At 43.8% G+C, this 22,046-nt stretch overlaps 1 protein-coding gene across 3 annotated transcripts in view; it reads right to left on the bottom strand.

The window, feature by feature from the left end:
* The window catches only part of CACNA2D3 (calcium voltage-gated channel auxiliary subunit alpha2delta 3), a 1,591,404-nt gene that overhangs the window by 337,419 nt on the left and 1,231,939 nt on the right, over positions 1-22,046 (bottom strand). For all 3 annotated transcript variants that reach the window (XM_073644583.1, XM_073644584.1, XM_073644585.1), the window contains 7 exons: positions 18,179-18,250; positions 16,192-16,253; positions 14,259-14,326; positions 13,713-13,758; positions 13,532-13,629; positions 9,809-9,902; positions 8,171-8,266 (listed from right to left, as the gene is read on the bottom strand). In XM_073644583.1, the coding sequence (XP_073500684.1) occupies positions 8,171-8,266; positions 9,809-9,902; positions 13,532-13,629; positions 13,713-13,758; positions 14,259-14,326; positions 16,192-16,253; positions 18,179-18,250 (536 nt within the window). The remainder of the gene's footprint in view (positions 1-8,170; positions 8,267-9,808; positions 9,903-13,531; positions 13,630-13,712; positions 13,759-14,258; positions 14,327-16,191; positions 16,254-18,178; positions 18,251-22,046) is intronic.

Below are 22,046 nucleotides of genomic sequence, written 5' to 3'. Positions count from 1 at the left end.
AGGAAGTGGGTCTCCCATTGTGTTTGCCTATGCAGTGAATGCAAGGGCTGCCAAAAATTTGAACCTACACCAATGTCCTTGGAAGAGACATAGAGGAGGGCCTCCTGAAAAAAATGTTCCCATTATTAGAAAGTGGGTCTCCCATTGTGTTTTCCTATGTAGTAAATGCAAGGGTTGCCAAAAATTTGGAGGCACTCCAATGTCCCTTGGGAGAGATGTGGAGGTCAGAGGGCCTTTTGAAAACAATGTTCCCATTATCAGAAAGTGGGTCTCCCATTGTATTTGCCTATGCAGTGAAAGCAAGGGTTGCCAAAATTTGGAGGCACTCCAAAGCCCCTTGGCAGAGATGTGGAGGTGAGAGGGCCTTTTGAAAACAATGTTCCCATTATTAGGAAGTGGGTCTCCCATTGTGTTTGCCTATGCAGTGAATGCAAGGGCTGCCAAAAATTTGGAGGCACTCCAATGTCCCTTGGGAGAGATGTGGAGGTCAGAGGGGTTTTTGAAAACAATGTTCCCATTATTAGGAAGTGGGTCTACCATTGTGTTTGCCTGTGCAGTGAATGCAAGGGTTGCCCAAAATTTGGAGGCAGTCCAATGCACCTTGGAAGGGATGTTTAGGGCCTCATGAAAAAATGTTCCCATTATTAGGAAGTGGGTCTCCCATAGTGTTGGCCTATGCAGTGAATACAAGGGCTGCCAAAAATTGGGAGGCACTCCAATGCACCTTGGAAGAGACGTGAAGATCAGAGGGCCTTTTGAAAACAATATTCCCATTATTAGGAAGTGGGTCTCCCAGAGTGTTGGCCTATGCAGTGAATGCAAGGGCTGCCAAAAATTGGGAGGCACTCCAATGCCTCTTGGAAGAGACGTGGAGGAGGGCCTCATAAAAAAATGTTCCCATTAGAAAGGACACGTCTCCTATACTTGTAATGTCCATGTGTAGCACCCTGAGGATTCGGCTGCTGCAGGGGTATTGCACCTCAACCCAGAGGTGTGGTATTCCACTCCCGGGTAAGGATGGAGTATGGAACTGAGCTCAGTAGGCTGCATGCACTACATACATCCCATTTCCGGGGGACAGATCAACGGTACTCCCACCAGTATATGTGCAGGTACGACAGCGTCTGTCCCTGGCTGGAGTGGGAGGGGGGTGGAACATCCCAGTAGTGTAGGGGCAGATAGGGGGAGTAGTCTGGGTAAATGTAGGAGCTCATTGGGTGCTGGTCACCTGAGCTCACACATAGAGGGAGTATATAAGGTGGGCACCATCTTAGGACAGGGTCAGTCAGTCAGTCAGTTAGTGAGTCTGCGAGTCAGCAGTACTCCAGGAGAGGAGAAGGAAGAGGGACCCAGAGGCGCAGGACGAGAGGGGACCCCAAGAGCCCGTATGAGAGCTGATAAGGGTGAAGGGTCGGCAAAAGGGTACCGGATCCCAAGCTGGCAGAGGCCAAAGCACACCTTAGCCAGGAACCGGAGGTCGTGGGCAGGATCTGCCACGACCCTCACCAAATCCACCAGAATGGCACACCGAGCATAGGGTCAGGGAAGCCAGAGAAGGTTCAACCACTAAGAGACCCGAGGGAGCCGGACACAGGTGGTTCCCTGGTGGGAACGGCCAGAAGAAGGGAGAGTCAGAAAGGAGCTCAGGACCATACTCAAGAATTGCCCGGGAGTTGGCCGAGTCCAGGACCTGGTGGACGCAGCACGGCTCGGGTGGTCACAGCTGTACAGAGTGACCCGAGCAACACCAGTGAGTAAAAACCCTGAACTGCATTTCATGCCTCTGAGTCTCCTTGCTGCACCTTCACAACCACCATCCTCCACGTCTGACCCCCTGAGGCTATACCCCTCCCGTTGGGGGTTATACTACCACAGCTGCACACACACCACCAGCCTCATCGGACCATCCTGCAGCGGCGGCCTTTTGACCGCAAATCAACGGGTGGCGTAGTCGACACTAAAAACATCTACAAGGACTGCCGCACACTGAGTTTGACACCCTGGGCACGGACCGGGTCACAGCCACTCGGAGACTACAACCCCCATCTGATCCGGCTCCGGGTATCCCTAACAACATGGCCCAGGGGGCGCGTCACATGCACTAAGTGTATGGGCTGACAGACATTTACCCCTGGTGGGTATACATAAACATACTGTATAATTTTTTTTTTACGGGCCTCTTTAACATCTGTTAAAAAAATTATGTGGGTGTTGCATCACGGACCACGGTCACCCTGGTGATATGTTGGTGGAGGATGAGGATGAGGAGAAGGAGGAGGACAAGAGCAAATAGCCAAAATCAGAAAGCGTATACCCATGTGTGGGTGTGAAGAGGTGCATGGGAATACACCTCCCAGAAAAAGACATTGGATTTGAGTTTACGTTATGCTGCTATCATTCGGTAGTGTTGAGAACTCTGGCCCAATCCAGCCCTTGTTCATTTTTATAAGAGTCAGTCTGTCAGCATTTTCAGTTGACAGGCGGATGTGCTTATCAGGTATAATTCCACCAGTGGCACTAAAAACCTGCTCTGATAAAACTCTAGTGGCAGGGCAGGCCAGGACCTCCAAGGCGTAGAGAGCCAGTTCATTCCATGTATCCAGCTTGGATACTCAATAATTATAAGGCACAGAGGAATCACGGAGGACGTTGGTACGGTCGGCAAGATACTCCCTCAGCATCTTCCCAATCTTTGCACTCCTTGTGAGAGTACCCCGCGCCACAGGGCCTGTGCGATGGGAGGGGCTGAGAAAATTCTCCCAGAACTTTGACAGTGTTCCCCTGCCTCTGCTGGATTGGAGTTGTGTCTCTCTCACCTATAGTCCTTGGTTATCCTACAAACTGTGACCTCTGCGGCCAGCGTTTTCAGATCGGAATTTTTTTAATAGTTATGCAACAAGGACTTTCTGGTGCTGCCCCATTTTTGCAGACCTGTCCGCCTCAGGAATAAGAGATATAAAGTTCTCCTTGTAGCATGGATCTAGAAGTGTCACCAACCAGTAATGACTGTCACCCATGAGAACGTGAGGGTCATGGGAAAGGCAGCGTAACATAAACTCAGCCGTGCGTGCCAGACTGCTAACAGGCAAGACTTCCATGTCCTCACTAAGAGGACGACTGACAATGTTCTCCTTCTCCTCCTCTCTGTCCTCAGGCCATCCACGCTGAACAGATGGTATGACAGTTGTGCAAGTAGTACCGTCTATAGCGCATGAAACTAGCTCCTGTTCTTCATCCTCTTCCTCATTGTCACCCAATCCTTGTTGGGATGAGATGAGGCTGGGCTGTGTGTAATCACCCTGTATGGTTCCTTGCTCCATCTCATCGTGCTTCGCCTGCAATGCATCCTCTTTGATTGTGAGCAGAGAGCGTTTCAGAAGACAGAGAAGCGGGATGGTGACGCTAATTATGGCGTCATCGCCGCTCACCATCTTGGTGGAGTCCTCAAAGTTTTGGAGTATGGTACATATGTCTGACATCCATGTCCACTCCTGAGGTCTTATGTGTGGTGTCTGAACTGAATCCCGACGGCCTAGGTGATGTTGGTACTCAACAACTGCCCTCTACTGTTCACAAATCCTTCCCAACATCTGTAGTGTAGAGTTCCAACATGTGGGGGCATCACACAACAGTCTGTGAGCCAAAAGCTGCAAACACGGCAAGGGCGGCGGAAGCTTTAGGTGACTTTCTAAAATGGGCACACAGGCGGCGTACTTTAACAAGCAGATCCGGAAGCTCTGGGTAGGATTTTAGAAACCGCTGAACCACGAGGTTAAGCACATGGGCCAGGCATGGTACGTGTGTGAGCTTGCCTCAGAGCCGCCACCAGGTTCCGGCCATTGTCACACACGACCATGCCTGGCTGTAGGTACAGCGATGTGAGCCACAGATCTGCCTGCTCTTTCAGAGCTGTCCACAACTCTTCAGCATTGTGCGGTTTGTCACATAAGCATATTAGTTTCAGCACAGCCTGTTGCTGCTTGGCCGAGGCAGTGCTGCAGTGCTTCTAGCTTGTGAATGATGTGGTCATTTCGAAGATGGAGGCTGAGGAGGAGGAGGAGGCTGAGGAGGAAGAGGTGCAGGAGCTTTAGACTGTGGGGGCAACCCTTATTGACCTAGGGCCTGCAATCCTCGGCGTCAGGAGGGTGTGTCCGTGGTTAGGTGGACTTTCCCTTTAACTGTGTTGTTGAGAGCACGGCTAATGTTTTGGGACATGTGCTTGTGTAATGCGGGGATGGCACACCGGGAGAAATAGTGGTGGCTGGGGACCGGATACCGAGTAACGGCCACCGCCATCAGGTTGCGGAATGCTTCCATCTCCACAAGCCTAAAAGGCAACATTTCGAGCGCAAGCAGTCGGGAAATGTGGGAATTTAGTAGTGTGACCTGTGGGGCGTTGACTGCGTATTAGCGCTTGCGTTCCAAGGACTGGGGTATGGACAACTGAACACTGCGCTGGGACAAGGACGTGGACGTGCTTCCTGATGCTTCTAGTTGAGAGTGTGCAACGACAGGTGTAGGGCAGGAGGCATCTTCACATGCACCATGGACAGGGGATTGGCTTGCATGCACAACAGCGGAAGAAGCAATGGTGCCACCCACAGACACTGTTCCTGGACTCTGGGGTTCGTCCCACAAAGTCGGGTGCTTTGCTGCCATGTGCCTGATCATGCTGGTGGTGGTCAGGCTGGTCGTTTTGCCACCCTTGCTGATGCTGGCCTGGCAGGTGGTGCAAATGGCCTTTTTGGGGTTATAGGCAGAGTCTTTAAAAAACAACCAGACTCGGGAAGACCTAACAGTTGTACTGGCAACTTCTTTTGTGTTAGTGTTACGGGGAACGGTTGCCTTCCTTCTGTCTGTGGCCACCACACTGCTTTTTCCTGCCTGTTGGGGTGCTCTGCCTCCCTCCCCCTGTGTGCTGTTGTCCTCGCTCAGCATGTCCTCCTGCCAGGTTGGGTCAGTTACTATACCATCCACCACCTCGTCTTCCACTTCCGCACCCTGGTCCTCCTCCTGACTTTCTGGCAATTGTGTCTCATCATCGTCCAACTCTTGTGACACTTTCCCACCGTCGCCTTCGTGTGACCGTGGCTGCTCAAGTATTTGGGCATCGCTACATGTGATCTCCTCTTGCCCTGCTTCAAGTGGACCGGGCGAGAGGCCCGAATCTATAAATGGAAAAGGGAACAGCTCTTTGTATTTTTCAAGTGTGGGATCAGTTATCTCTGTGCACTAGGCATGGTGGGAGGAAGGAGATTCAGGGTGAGGAATATGCGGTCCAGACTCACGGCTACTGAGACTTGACCGTGTGGCAGACAGGGTGGTGGTGGTGGCTAAGTGACTGGAAGCATTATCTGATATCCAACAAATAACCTTTTCACACTGCTCTGTGTTCAATAGTGGTGTTCTGCGGTCCCCTATTAATTGGGACAGGAAGGTCAAGTGAGAAGATGTGGGTGTTTGTTGTGGCACAATTTCAGCTTGCCCACGGCCTCGGCCTCTGCATGCACTATCATCATCACCATCACCTCCAGTTCCCCGTCCCTTGCCACGTGCCTTGCCCATTTTAAATGGAAGACAATATCTTCCACGCTCACTACAAATGGCTGAATTTGGAGCAAACTTATATGTGATCCGTGTGACGGACAAACCACAGTTTTAAATACCTGGCCTGTAGGTAACTATTTTGAACAGCAAACTTGTGTCAATAGCTTCACTGACACACTGAAAGAAAATTTCAATGGAGGCCAGAAATGGCAATTTTTTCAGCGCAATTATATGTGATCCGTGTAACGGACAAACCACAGTTTTAAATAGCTGTATTTTTAGAACTGTAATATGGAAAGGACCTGGCTGTATTCTGCACTACCAACAAGCAAATGGCGTAGAAAAATGGTGTTCTCTGGATTGATTTTTAAGTAACTAATGAGGAATAAGATCCAAAAAAAAAGTATTCCTGGCCCCTGAGACCTGGGCCTTTGTCTAGAAATATCTAACAGCAGCAGAAGGCAGAATTGGAATGGAGCCTCTTGTGCTATATGCACTGCAGTCTGCTATATACACCGCCTGCCTGCCTATATACACTGCCTACTTGATATCTCTGCAGATGGATTAGTCCTCAGAAGGACTGTTTGTTGAGATGGATATGTGTCTCTAATATAGTCTGTACATCTACACTAACTAAGAAACAAGCAAATCTCTCCCTAGCTCAGCAGCAGCTCTCCCTACACTGTCTGATCCGGAGTGACTGTAACGAGCATGGCGGCGCCCAGTGTTATATACACCTGATGATGCTGTGCGGCCAGCCAATCACTGTAATGCCTGCAACCAACATGGCTACGGCATTACAGTGCGTGGCAGACAATCCCTGCATGTTCATTGGCTCTGTAAAGAGCGCCAAACATGCAGGGAGGAGACCCGAGCTCCCGCCGAGCAACCCCGGAAATACTCGGCGAGCACCGAGCATGTCGACCAATGAGATGCTCGGGCGAGCACCGAGCAGTAGCGAGAATGCTTGCTCATCACTAATAACATGTAATGCAGGGTAGGGGAGCATTGCCGTTATTAAATAATAGAATAGCGGACTGATAAGTTATAGCATCATCTTTATGGCCATGTCCACTAGGCTAGGATTGGCTCATAATGGACACAATAATAATATATAATAGACTTTTGGTTAGCTTCACAATAACTGAGTGCATTTGTCTTCCTCCCATTTCTTGTGTTGGAGGCATATAAATCATTTCTCTACATCTGTAGGAATGTGGCTCAGTGACTTGCAGCAGATGGTAAGATATGCCGGAGCAATACACCACAGAGGACTGCATTCAAAGCGGCAAAGTGAAATCTACAAACAGCCTAACACAAAACTGCTGTGTTCTGAGCTCGGGGTCAAGAAGAATAGGCAACATTTCAGTCTAAATTCAAGAACATAAAAAAACAAAGAGTGCTGGCATTAAACAAATTTGCTGGACAGAATTCCACAACTGGGGTACAGCGCATCTGAAAGCTGTAGCGTCATATGATTTAGGACGCACATAAGGGAAAACAGGTTGTATTTGAAGTATCTCCATTTAGAGTTTTGAAAAAAAGAGCCAATTACTTATGTAATTCACTGTTTATAGCTACAAAGAGTGTCTCCTGCTCTGGAGGACCTGTCCTGTTCTGCATTCCACAGACAACAGATGTATTTGAATGGCCTCTGTGTAATACCCTATTTCACCTGTGGTGGTGCTGCAGGGAATTTAAACATATACTTCTAAGTTTCCCCACTGATAAAAGCTATGAATGGTCAGTAAACAAGCTGAGATCAGAAATAGGAAAATCCACTAGAAAAAAGGAACTGAAAATCAGGGTTTGTGAACCAGGCGAGCAGAACTATAACTGGCAGCTTCCAGTAGGAGACTGGGAACTTTTATAGGATGTGGTGCTGATCAATTGGCCAAGGTAGGGAGCTGATTACTGCAGCTGACAGCACACACACCCTTAGGGTAGGTTCACAAGACTGTATGTTCTTCAGTGGACATTGTCCTCCATCATCATCGCCACCTGCAGAATGAATACGCCAATGATTGATGACAGGTGCAGATATCGTAGGAGCAGGTTCTGGAGTAGATGTGACAACCTTTTTTCTAAGGTCCCCTGATAACAAGGTAATCATAGAATGTCAGAAAGTGCTTTGTTTCTGGTCACGTCTACTTGGCTTTTATCGGTCATGGTCAGATTCATGGAAAGTCTAGGAGGAGTTCTGTGCTCTTCCTTTTAGTGATTGGTGCGGGACTCAGCACTCTATAACATGTCAGAAGTTTGTTAAAATGAGAAGAGCCTTTTAGGAAATACACAGTAAATTAATAAACTGCTTAATGCATGGACATTTTTGCTCTTCACTTCCCACTCTGACTTAATTGGTCATAAATCGAGAACCCCGTCATAATACCACAGAATTCCCCAATAGTGTAGTTAAAAATGGGTAATTTCCAACCCAGGAATTAATGGGGATGACCAGTTTAAAAGAAAACATTTGCGTTACTCTGAGAGGCACTATATAAGTTTTTGTTTCTTGTTTTTTTTTCAAAGCTGGTCTCAAGCCAAGATGTAAGATAAGGAAGGCCACATCTGTATGAGCTAATAATGTCCACCGACCGGGACACAGCTATTGGATATTACTTACTTGTACGTCAGCTGCTCGGGTCCCACAAAGAGATTAACACGAGTAAGTCCAGTGCGCGTTCCCAGAAAAGCAATTTCTACATCTTTGTCTGAATTTCTGGTTGAAAAGTTGGGGAAAAAAGGAAACAATTAAAATGTGCGTTTTTTAATCCATTGCCTCAATTTTTTTGTAACAATATTTTGAGATTGAACCAAATTTATATCCGTGTTTATTGGCCAGGGACTATTTCTAATACAACTAATGGGAATAAAAAAAAAAAAGGCTAGCTGACACAGATGTGAACATACTGGGCACCATGTACACTAAAGTTTTGAGACACACCTCTTAATCAAGTTAAATCAGGATTTTCATCATTCAGTACCATTGCCCCTGGAGTATAACAACTGGCCCTTCACCCCCAGTGAATAACATCTGGATTCGCTTCCCCGGAGTATAACATCCGGCCCTTCGCCTTCCCCCTGGTGTATAACATTGGGCGCCTCACCCCCGGTGTATAACATCTGGCCCCTCACCTCCGGTGTATAACAACTGGCCCTTCACCCCCTGTGTATAACAACTGGCCCTTCGCCCCCGGTGTATAACATCTGACCCCTCGCCTCCCAGCTTATAACATCTGGACCCCCGCCCCGGGATATAACATCCGGCCACTGGCCCTGGTGGATAATATCTGGCCCCTTGCTCCCAGGGTATAATATCAGGTTCCTCACTCCCGGTGCATAACATCCGGCCCCTCGTCTCTGGAGTATAACACCTGGCCACTTTCCCCCCCTCCAGTGTATAACATCTGGCCCCTCGCCTCCAGGGTATAGCATCCAGCCCCTCGCCCCCCGGTGTATAACAAGCAGCCCTTCGCCCCCAGTGTATAACATTTGGCCCCTCACCCCAGTGTATAACATCCAACCCCTTGCCCCCCGGTGAATAACAACTGGACTCTCGCCCCCCAGTACAACACCGGGCCCCTCGCCCCCAGTGTATAACATCTGTCCCCTTGCTCCCTTGTGTATTACATTTGTAAAATCAGGCCCCTCACCCCTGGTGTATAACCTCCAGTCTCTTGGCCCCCGGTGTATAACATCCGGCCCCTTGCCCTGCTGTCTGCCTTTACTAACATGTGACAGAACGGCTGGTGGTAAAGAACTCACTGATACCAGCGCGGCCCTGTAGTAGGAGCCTCCAAAATCTTCCACCATCAACTGTGAGTGATATTATTGAGAACTGGAAGTACCTACAGCAACTCAGCCACGAAGTGGAGTTAATGTAAAGTTCCATGTGGGGTCACGGTGTGCTGAGGAGCAGAGGGCAGAAAAATCACCAAGACTCTGCCGACTCCATAACTGCAGAGTCCTAACCTCTTTTGGCACTAACACCAGCACAAAAACCATACATCCACCAGAGTGTTCATGGCATGAGTTTCCATGGTCAATCAGCTTTAAGCCTTACACCACCAAGCGCAATCTATATCTGATTGCATTGCATAGAGTGCCATGGCATGCTAGGTGCATAATGGAAAATATGGCCCCATAGATGTTAATAGTTTTGTTGAGCTAATGGTTTGAATTCTAATCAATTTTTATAGAATAATAAAGTCATTGTTTAAAACAAGGTTACATTGTGCTATACATAATGGCGTGTACTCACTCTGATTTGTTTAGTGCCAGGCTGGTCCAGTACGCTTCCAGCGGAGCACTGACCACAGCATCAAACAAAACCTCTTGTATCAGCTCCTTGTCACCTGCACCAGAGAGACCCATAGTGAGCAACTGGAAACTACACATAGAGCTCTAATTATTGTATTGTCCAGATGACTAGTGTCTATGGCCACCTTATAAACTCTGTAAATACAATTCTAAACAGAAAGTAGTGTCACATGGCCTGTCGTAACCTGTAGTCTGGAAATGTACATTCATCTCTATGTGGGTAAGCTGTGATCTGTGCAAATTTTCACGTTCAAGGAGGAAGAGATGTTGACTGTGACATCAACATTGCAAATGGTTTATTCAGTGTAACCTAATATATACTGTATATAAATGTCTGTATAAAATTACTTTTCATTATAATCCTGGCTGTGATGATAATGAGACTACTGGAAAGTAGTCCGGTGGCTCAGTGGTTAGCACTGTTGCTTTGCAGCGATGGGGTCCTGGGTTCAAATCCCACCAAGAACAACATCTGCAAGGAGTTTGTACGTTCTCCCCGTGTTTGCGTGGGTTTCCACCTGGTACTCCAGTTTCCTCCCACACTCCAAAGACATACTGATAGGGAACTTAGATTGTGAGCCCCAATGGGGACAGTGCCCATAATGTCTGTAAAGCGCTGCGTATTTAATGGTGCTATATAAGTGAGTAAAATAAATAAAAATATATATACAGTACAGACCAAAAGTTTGGACACACCTTCTCATTTAAAGATTTTTCTGTATTCTCATGACTATGAAAATTGTACATTCACACTGAAGGCATCAAAACTATGAATTAACACATGTGGAATTATATACTTAACAAAAAAGTGTGAAACAACTGAAAATATGTCTTATATTCTAGGTTCTTCAAAGTAGCCACCTTTTGCTTTGATGACTGCTTTGCACACTCTTGGCATTCTCTTGATGAGCTTCAAGAGGTAGTCACCGGAAATGGTTTTCACTTCACAGATGTGCCCTGTCAGGTTTAATAAGTGGGATTTCTTGCCTTATAAATGGGGTTGAGACCATCAGTTGTGTTGTGCTGAAGTCAGGTGGATACACAGCTGATAGTCCTACTGAATAGACTGTTAGAATTTCTATTATGGCAAGAAAAAAAGCAGCTAAGTAAAGAAAAACGAGTGGCCTTCATTTTAAGAAATGAAGGTCAGTCAGTCCGAAAAATTGGGCAAACTTTAAAAGTGTCCCCAAGTGCAGTTGCAAAAACCATCAAGCGCTACAAAGAAACTGGCTCACATGAGCACCGCCCCAGGAAAGGAAGACCAAGAGTCACCTCTGCTTCTGAGGATAAGTTTATCCGAGTCACCAGCCTCAGAAATCGCAGGTTAACAGCAGCTCAGATTAGAGACCAGGTCAATGCCACACAGAGTTCTAGCAGCAGACACATCTCTTCAACAACTGTTAAGAGGAGACTTTGTGCAGCAGGCCTTCATGGTAAAATAGCTGCTAGGAAACCACTGCTAAGGACAGGCAACAAGCAGAAGAGACTTGTTTGGGCTAAAGAACACAAGGAATGGACATTAGACCAGTGGAAATCTGTGCTTTGGTCTGATGAGTCCAAATTTGAGATCTTTGGTTCCAACCACCGTGTCTTTGTGCGACGCAGAAAAGGTGAACGGATGAACTCTACATGCCTGGTTCCCACCATGAAGCATGGAGGAGGAGGTGTGATGGTGTGGGGGTGTTTTGCTGGTGACACTGTTGGGGATTTATTCAAAATTGAAGGCATACTGAACCAGCATGACTACCACAGCATCTTGCAGCGGCATGCTATTCCATCCGGTTTGCGTTTAGTTGGACCATCATTTATTTTTCAACAGGACAATGACCCTAAACACACCTCCAGGGTGTGTAAGGGCTATTTGTCCAAGAATGAGAGTGATGGGGTGCTACGCCAGATGACCTGGCCTCCACAGTCACCAGACCTGAACCTAATCGAGATGGTTTGGGGTGAGCTGGACCGCAGAGTGAAGGCAAAAGGTCCAACAAGTGCTAAGCATCTCTGGGAACTCCTTCAAGATTGTTGGAAAACCATTTCTGGTGACTACCTCTTGAAGCTCATCAAGAGAATGCCAAGAGTGTGCAAAGCAGTCATCAAAGCAAAAGGTGGCTACTTAGAAGAACCTAGAATATAAGACATATTTTCAGTTGTTTCACACTTTTTTGCTAAGTATATAATTCCACATCTGTTAATTCATAGTTTTGATGCCTTCAGTGTGAATGTACAATTTTCATAATCATGAAAATACAGAAAAATCTTTAAATGAGAAGGTGTGTCCAAACTTTTGGTCTGTACTGTATGTGTGTGTAAAATTACCTTTTATTATAATCCTGTCTGTGATGATAATGAGACTACTGGAAAGTGATTTCTTTCAGTCTAAGTGGCCCGAGTGAAAACTGCAAGATTTCATGATTTTTATAGATATAATGACATTAAAAATTAAAACAAACCTCTACCCCCAACCTAAATGTGACTGCACACTTCACATCTATAATCATGATACTTGGTGCCCTCTATTCTGCAGCCACTGCCTCCCTCTTTTGTTTAGCTGCCTGTTCTCCTCTTCTGCAAAATGGCAGCCGCAAAGGCACAGGGACAACTATGAGAAGATGTAAACTACATACCCCCCCACCTTTCTGGTGTGAAACGGACCAGCGACAATGACAATGGTGCTGTGCAGATCCCATGGCAGATAAAAGTCAAGAGAGGTGTGGTTCAGACTTTCCACAGCTCTCCCCATGCTTCAGTGGTGGCCCTTTTGGAGAAGAGGAGAACAGGCTGTTGAACAAAAGAGGGAGGCAGCGGCTGCAGAGCAGAGCGCACCTGAGCTTGCGACTATACATGGGAAATGTATAGTCACGTTTGAGATGGAGCATCACTTTCAAAAAAATTTTCATTAAAAAATTATTGTAAAACCTTAAAATCTTGAAATAAGTAATAGGCCATTTTCTGACATTCCCTTTAAAAACATTGTTTAGTGTAAAGCAATGTCAGCTATCCAAATCATTGTCCTTGACATGAGATTCATGATAAAGTTATAAAAAAAAAGACTGTCGATTTGTTTTCTGCAATGTGGCTTACTAGGACAAACAGGTAGATCTTTAAAGAAGCACTCCCATCAAAGTTTTTATCCTCCTAATATATTGCAATCATCATATCATATAGCACTGTGTACTTACAATTGCTCATTTTGCCTTTCTACCCAGTAAATTCTTCTCTTTTCCATTAGGTCTATGGCATCACATGATTAAAAACTTACTGGCTGAATCCTTCTAAGCTCTATGTAAAAACAGGAGGTCAATTTTCCCTGGATGAGTCATCACTGCAAAAACTGGCTCAGGAGTTGAAGAGGGGGATGACTCATGCATGGTAAAGAGACCTCCTGTTTCTACACAGAGCTTAGGAGGACTCAGCTAGTCAGTTTTTAATCACGTGATGTTATAGACCTAATGGAAAAGAGAAGAATTAGCTGGGTAGAAGGGCAAAATTAGCAATTGTAAGTACATAGTGCTATATAATATGATTATTGCAATATATTAACATGAAAAATGTTGATGGGAGGAGGAGGAGGCTTCTTTAATATAGTAAACACATGACACCAAAACATGACTGCAAGTCAATGTCGGTAGAGAGGACATTCATTTGCCTATTTATTATCACTTACATTGCAATAATGGCTCTTTTCCTGTGAGGTATTTTTTAATAGCTTTTAACTGAGAGAGATGACGATGTTCTGGGTGTAGGTCAGTATTGCAGTAGGTCCTACAAAGAAGAAGCTGTTAGTCAACCATCAATATTTTAAATGCACAAAACAACTTCTGGATGGTTTCATATTGGATACTCACCACTCATCAGCTAAGGAGACATCAGGATGTTCTAAATCGTGTAAACCTGGAACATTGCAAATAGAACAGAAAAGTATCAGAATTTTTTTTTTCATTTATGGTGACGTGTCCAAGGTAAAATGATGCTTCAAGAGCTGAGGTTTCAAACATATAACAAGACCTGATCTAAAGCCTCATTCAGATGTCTGTAAAACGTGGTCCAAGCACATACCTCGATGCACGGACCAGCAATTGGTCTCCTGACCTGAACTTTACAGTCACATAGACAATATAGGGACCCACAGCCAGTCTATACATCCCAGTCCATACACCGACCACATGAATGAGATTTAAAACACAAGTTGGAAATAAATCTTTCCCCTTGTGGAAAGAGCTAATTTGCAATTTTTTGTCCACTAAATTGCATTGCCAATAATACTTTGTACACAACAGGTCTCCTTAAAAAGAGTCGGTCTTCGTACAAAAATACTCCATGAAACAAAAACTTTTTGTATAAAACAGGCCATATCCCTATCAGCAAAGCAATGTAAATAGATTTGTCTTTACCTTCTTCTACAGTGACATTTCCTCTGAAGAAATATTTGCCATGTCCTCTTGAAAGAACCACTCCTAAGCTGAAAGAGAAAAGATCAACCTGGGCAAAGGATATAATACATGTGATTGTTCCATACTTTAGCCCTATGATCCAACTTTTTATTTAGTTTTAAAAAGTTATTCATTGGACTTTCTTAAATGGTTATTCCCATTTTGGTCTTTCATTGGCTAAAATTGGAATATTTCCATCCAGGCTTGGACCACTAGAGATTGAGCTAACGAAACAGTCAAGAGTGGTTTTGCTATAGTCTTTCGAGAACCCCCACTAATTTCTATTAGAGTGACGAAAACACTGTAGAACAGACACCCTTGGATGTTTCCGTAGCTTCATGTCCAGTAGTGGAATAACTCTTTAAAAAGGGGTCCTCATGTTTTATGTACAGAAAGCTTAACATACTACTCTGGGGTATTTTTTATTCCACTACCTTAGTGGTATCAGTAATTTATGTTCTCTGAGGTTAGTAAAATACTTACAGGTCACATCTTCTGCTGTCCCTAGTGCCGCTCTGTTCCTCGTCTGAATAATGTGATTGGAGTTGGGACTCTAGTCAGATCAGTCCAGTTTTTGCTGGGCTGACCGGAAGTCACTACTCAATGTAAGTCTATGAGACTTAGAACGAGGATCTCGTAGAATTACGTTGAGAAAGTAACCATTAGTAGTGGCTTCTCGCCAGAGCTGTGGTCACAAATGGTGGAGAGTGAACGGAGTAGCACTGGAAACAGGGAACATAAGTTACTCATACCTACCTGGGGATTAATTAGAAAAAAAAACAGAGTGGTACTTTGAAGTTAATTTTCCAAGAGTAGAACAAAATGATAAAAGATATGTATTATCTACAATTTGCTGCAACATGCCAGGGTAGGTAAAATGTATTGGTCAAGAGTCCAGGCTGTTTTTTGCACAGAAGGTCATCTACACTTGATAAAATTGTAATAAATTTTAAAGCTGGCCCTACACATTACATCGCTCTCAGCCGAATGATGCTTTGGCCGATTATTTTGGCCGACAGCCATCTAAGCCGATTCTGCCATACACAGGAGCGCTCATTCGGCTAAGCACGCTTTTGTTTTATATGAGAGAGCCGCCAGCTGACATGTCGCTCGGCGGCGTATCTCCGAGAGAACAATGTGATCTGAAATCGGACAAGCCTGATTGTCATCTTCTCCCCTGTCCATCAGTTGACCGGCGCCCCCATTAACATTAGCCTGTAGGCCAAACCGGTTGATATCGACGGGTTCTGCCAATATTAGTCTAATGTATACGGGGGGCTTTAGACCCCAATACATCAAGACTGGCACTTTGTATACCAATTGTGATGAAGAGTGCTCTAGAGTAAGATGCTCCAAAATCATTAAGAGGCATATGTTTTATTGAATTTGGTGAATCTTTACCTGATGCTTGCGAATGAAAGAAATGTACACCAATCAGGAACTGAAGTACATGATGTTATAAATTATGACATTGTTGTGGTTATGATGAATTTGCTGGCCGCTCTCGGCAATGCCCCATCCTGCAAAGTTCCACTCACTTTTCAAATAGTTGGCGGAGCTGGCTGGGATTGATGTAGAAGCGCCAAAAATGGTAACATTTGTTGTACAAAACTTTGCAGAATTTTCAACAGTTTTATGCCAGAGTTGTGATAATAGCTGCTTGAATTATCTGGGCCATAGTGTTAGGTCTGTACCAATTTTCAGGATATAAAAAAGAATGATGTCAATTACTTCAGTAAACAGAAATCCTGAAAATTGTGGAAAATTGTAGTACAAATGTTATTATGTTCTAGACCTTGTCAGTAGATAGTGAGTAAACTTATTTCCCATAAAACCACGTATTCGGTTTTCAAATGAAACATTTCAATAATACCAACAAGTCTTTGATATATACCTAAATGGGGTGCCCTTGATGTCCGTGTAGTAGTAGTCGTTTGTCATCACCAAGACCCGTTTCTTTAAAAGAAAGGAACAAATACAGGGAATTGTAAGGAATGCATTGGGGTCATAAATAAATATTTTTGACTTTCAATTTCATTTTTATCTGCAACTGTTGGATATATTACTAAAAATGTTTTCTATCTATCTATCTATCTATCTATCTATCTATCTATCTATTGTTTAGACCTGGTTAGGATGGTGTACTTATTTAATAAAAATTCATGTCAGTGTGATTTTACAATCTTTTTTGAATGTTTAAAGACAATCTCCGCCTACCTCCCCTGATTGACAGCTCCTCAGTGTCCCCCCTCCCTGCTGCTGCTGTGATCTTACACTACTCAGTGCAAGCTTCAGCTGTCAGTCAGGTTGGGAGGTCAGAGACTGAATACACTTTGACTCATTAAATCTCACACTCCATACCAGTTTGTTTTACTTACAAAATAAGATAGCCATTCTGACATGGGTTTTCACAATAATTACACAGGCCTCATCAAGTCCAAGAGATCTATTTACTAATGTATGCTGTTTATATTGTGAAATCTGATGATAGATCAGCTTTAAGTACTAGATATAATCATACAGATGGCAATAAACAATAACTTAAAGGGTATCTGACACCAAATTTGACCTATCTAAACTATTAATTTGGGCATACAGGTTATAGACAGCTGAAAAAAGTCCCCCCTGTAAGTCTCATATCAGATGCCTTGTTGTGGATAGATCATTTTTATCACTTCATATTAATGACCTCTTCCAGGCTATGGGGAGGATGGTGCCTGGAAGATAACTCTGCCTCCAGAGTTTATTTTACATGAAGGTGGAGTTACTAGTGTGATGTGTAATGGTCGCCCTCCGCTCTCTTAATCTCAATGCAGAGCTGTGTGTGACTATAACTGACACATCTGCAGGCTCCTCTAAGCTTCAGCTTCCATCTTACAGGCAGACAGGATTGTAATACTGTTGCAATACAGCAGAGCTCAGAGAGCTGGCAAAAATGTGTTTGTAAGAAGAAAAAGTTAATTTCTCCTATTCTGTGTTAGTTACTTCTCTCACACTGGTAACTCTCCCTTCATATAAAATAAGCTCTGGAGGCAGAGTTATCTTCCAGGCAGCGTCCTCCCCAGAGCCTGGAAGAGATTATTTACATAAAGTGATAAAAGATAATTTATCAGCAACAAGGCATCTGATATCAGGCATACAGGTAGGACTTTTTTTCAGCAGTTTATGACCTGTATGCCCATATTAATATTTTAGATAGGTAAAATGTGGTGACAGATTCCCTTTAAATATAGGATGAAATGAATATCAATAAAGGTCATCAATAACTGGGAAAGCCACCACATAAATGCTACGGTGAGTGGGAATGAAGATTTTGAAGATAGACATAACCATTAAAGAGTAACTAAGCGTTTAAACACTTTTGTAGCCCCTGCTCAGTAGTGTCAATCACTGGTGGTACAGGATCTGAGACGGCGATATACTGTAAGTGCTCAGCTTATCTTCAAGCATCTGTACTAGTTAAATACAAAGTCTATGGGTACGTATACCACCCTGTTCACACTCCGAGGATAAAGTGAGCACTTTTGTTTCTTGGTTGGAGCAATCGGTGGAGGTCTCAGAACCCAGATCCCATTGATCAACCCTAATGTTTGACCCATTCATGAGTGTGGAAAGCACGGTGGACTTGTAGCGCTGGGGTCCTGGGTTCAAATCCCACCAAGGACAACATCTGCAAGGAGTTTGTATCTTCTCCCGAGTGTGGGAGGATACCAGAGAACCCAGAGGAAACCCACACAAAGACATACTGATAGGGAATGCAGATTGTGAGCCCCAATGGGGACAGTGATGATGATGTCTATAAAGCACTGTGTAATATGATGGATATTATATGTGAGCATAATAGATATATATAAACCCCCAACTGTATATGGAAGCCTTACCCCTTTGTCCACTGTCTTCTTCACCTCCATGGAAAATTTTCCTGTTTTTCTATTTACCATTGCATTTCTCAGCTAGAAGAAAAAAAGGAATCTATGACCACATCTGACTTATTAAAGTGTGTAAAGGAATATGTGCCGGGATGATTATGTAACAAATATGTGAAAACTCAAACTATACATTCCTGTTGCCAGCAACTAAATCAATTTCAACTCTGTAGAACAGAATGATGATTTGGAAAAGAAACAAGAGATTCAATAACATTTATTGGGGACACCCAAGTAGTGAAGCTGGGGAACCTACCACCTCGTTGCTGAGTAGTAGACTTCATCGCTCAGTTCCTGTTGATCTTCGTACTATTAGATCACATGGCAAAATTTCAAAATGTTGATCACTGATATGTGACAGTGATATCGCCCATTAGAAACAATTTAGTGGAATGACTCGGTCTCTGGTAAGGCTTTGGGTTTTGAACCGTAGGACTATTTTGCATGTTGTGAATAAAACTTCAAGAAATATTTAAAGGAAAGAAAATATAAAACCCAAGAATGAATTGATAGTAGACATTAAAGAGGTTGTCTACTACTTTAGCATTGATGACCCATCCCCAGGATAGGTCATCAATGTCTTATCGGCTGGGGTCCGGCGCCCGCCACCCCGGCGATCAGCTGTTATCGGTGTTGAAGGCAGCAGCCGCCGGCTGAAAGTACTCACTTGCGGAGCTGTCCGTCTTCTGATAGTGGCCTCTGCAGGGTACTACACATCCGCCTCCTATTGATTTGAATAGGAGGCGGATGTGTAGTACCAAGCTTTAACCACTACCAGAAGATGGCCAAGCTCCGCAAGAGAGAACTTCCAGCTAACAGCAGACACCTACCGGGTGTCAGACCCCGACCGATCAGATCTTGATGACCAATCCTGAGGATAGGTCATCAATGTTAAAGTAGTGGACAACCTCTTTAACCTTTAAGAGCCAATATTGACCATAAGAACATAAACTTTTTGTATTATTATTTTTACGTTTTTGTTTTGGCAGTAACAACTTTTCAATTTTTTTTCACATAGTGTGGCCACGTTTCATATGGGATGAGAAATTATTATTATTTTTTTAAAGTATTGTTGATTGCATGATGCTGTACATGTGAAGAGGGTTTATATATGAAATACATATATAAATTACAATGAACAAACAGTGACAGACTGGAACATAGAGGGGAGAGGAATTTGCCCTCATGGGCTTGCAGTCTGCAGAGTAATGGGGAACAAAATAGTAGATCGGAGGGTTTCAACAGTTCCAGTGGTGGGGAGGTGGCAGAAGGGTCATTGAAGGTTGTAGGTTTTCCTGAAGAGATGAGTTTTCAGCTTGTGTCTGAAGGTTCCATATGTAGGAGACAATTGGATTGTTGAGGCACCGAATTCCACAGAATTGGGAATGCTCAGGAAAAATTTTTAGAGACGATTAGGTGAGGAACGTAGGAGAGCAGAGCTGAGAAGGCGGTCTTGTGAGGACCGGAGACAACGTATGGGAAGATATCGGGAGATTAGTTTGGACATGTAAGAAGGAAACACATTAAGGGCAATCTTGTAAGTAATTCTTAGACACTTAGACTGGATTTGTTGGAGAATTGGAAGCCGGAGAAGGGATTGGTAGAGGGGAGAGGCGGGGTGAGTAGTGAAGAAAGAGGAGGATAAATCAGGCAACAGAGTTAAGGACGGACTGGAGAGGTGAAAGAGAGTTATTCAGAAATCTGCTGTAGTAGAATTATGAGTTGTACTTTATATCTGTGTTTTTTGGTACTATTCATGAGGATAAATAAATATATATAAATATATATAAATAAATATTAAAGGAGTTGTCCGATCTAAAAGTGATTCTGTGTGACTGCAGAGTTATAAATCCCCTCATAGCACACACTGTGCACTGTGAAGATTCACCGGTTTCTGAGTCAGGGACAGTGGTGATATATGCAATATGCTTACTCCAGGGCAGAAGCCATCTACTGGACATGGCCTTGCACTACACAACTATATTGAGGGAGGATGGCCACATCACTAGACAGGGTCCCGTTCTATACAAGTATATGGAGCGAGGCCACGCCGTCTAGACAACTTTTACCTGGGACTATGTATAACGCGCAAATCACCGCCACTCCCGACTCAGAAACCAGTGAATCCTTGCAGCACACAATGCCTGCACTGAGGGGATTTATAAGTCTGCAATCACACAGAGTGACTCCACACTTATCAATTTAGACCAGACAACCCTTTTAAGGTTGGAAAAAAATCTTTATAAAGTCTGAATAAATGTTTTTATGCAATACACCAATTATGAAAAATGATTCAAATTTATTGCATACATGTTTATTGATGCAGTTACCAAATATGTGTATATTTTTAAAATATTTGGGAATAATTATGTATCCTTATATACATACAGTATTAGTTTATTACAAAAAGTTTATTTTCTTCTTTTTTTTTAACTATATTGTGCGGTGAGGTAGTTTGACTCAGCTTGGCTGTTTAAACAGGTAGTCACAGGAACACTTTCCGTTTAAGTTTTCAACTGGTTTATTAAACACCGTACAGCATAAACAAGTCCAAAATTAGGTAAACAAACACGGCCCATCTGGCATAACGGAAGAACAAAATAGCATGCAGTAAAGTCTGTGCAGCTGCGGATATCCGCCCGCTCATATGAACAAAACAAAGTCGAGTTCTCTTTAACACAAGCACAGCTCTGGAGCTCTCATCTCCAGACACACCGAACACTGAATGAGTCCAAAGGCTCCGCATTTACCTTCTGGATCACACCCTGGGGTGGAGATATGGCGACAGCCTCCCACCCACTCTTCAGCTGTTCACAAAAACCCAGCCCTTAATATGGCCTAATAACACTTCTCAACAACATCCTGAATGATACATATCTCCCCACCAATATTTTACCAGTGACCTTCTCACAACGGTTACAGGTGTTTTTCTATGTACAGACAAAAGCAGCAACTCATCATTCATTCATGAAACAAAGTACCTAGCTTCTTATTATATAGAAATATACAGTTGTGCTCAAAAGTTTACATACCCCAGCAGAATTTTTTCTTTCTTGGCCTTGTATCAGAGAATATGAATGATAACAAAAAAACTTTTTCTCCACTCATGGTTATTGGTTGGGTGAAACCATTAATTGTCAGTCTACTGTGTTTTCTCTTTTTAAATCTTAATGACAACCAAAAACATCCAAATGACCCTGATCAAAAGTTCACATACCCTGGTGATTTTGGCCGGATAACATGCACAGAATTTGAGACAAATGGGTTTGAATGGCTATTAAAGGTAACATCCTCACCTGTGACCTGTTTGTTTGTAATCAGTGTGTGTGCATAAAAGCTGAGTGAGTTTCTGGGATCTAGACAGACTCTTGCATCTTTCATCCAGCCACTGATGTTTCTGGATTGTGAGTCATGGGGAAAGCAAAAGAATTGTCAACGGATCTAAGGGAAAAGGTACTTGAACTGTAAAACACAGAAGAGGGATATAAAAAAATATCCAAGGAATTGATAATGCCAGTCAGGTTTTCAAACTGTGATTATCAAATGGAAAATCAGGGGCTCTGTAAAAACCAAACCATGTTCAGGTAGACCAACAAAAATTTCAGCCATAACTGCCAGGAAAATTGTTTGGGATGCAAAGAAAAACCCACAAATAACATCAGCTGAAATTCAGGACTCTGAAAACTAGCGGTGTGGCTGTTTCAAGATGCACAATAAGGAAAAATGGGCTGCATGGTCGAGTCGCCAGAAGAAAGCCATTACTGCGCAAATGCCACAAAGTATCTCGCCTATAATACACCAAAAAGAACAGAGACAAGCCTCA

This window comes from Phyllobates terribilis, unplaced genomic scaffold (genome assembly GCF_046119375.1).
Source record: "Phyllobates terribilis strain yellow unplaced genomic scaffold, ASM4611937v1 Scaffold_8__6_contigs__length_399053987, whole genome shotgun sequence".
Taxonomy (NCBI): Eukaryota; Metazoa; Chordata; class Amphibia; order Anura; family Dendrobatidae; genus Phyllobates; species Phyllobates terribilis.
This window is presented reverse-complemented; position numbering and strand designations above follow the sequence as displayed.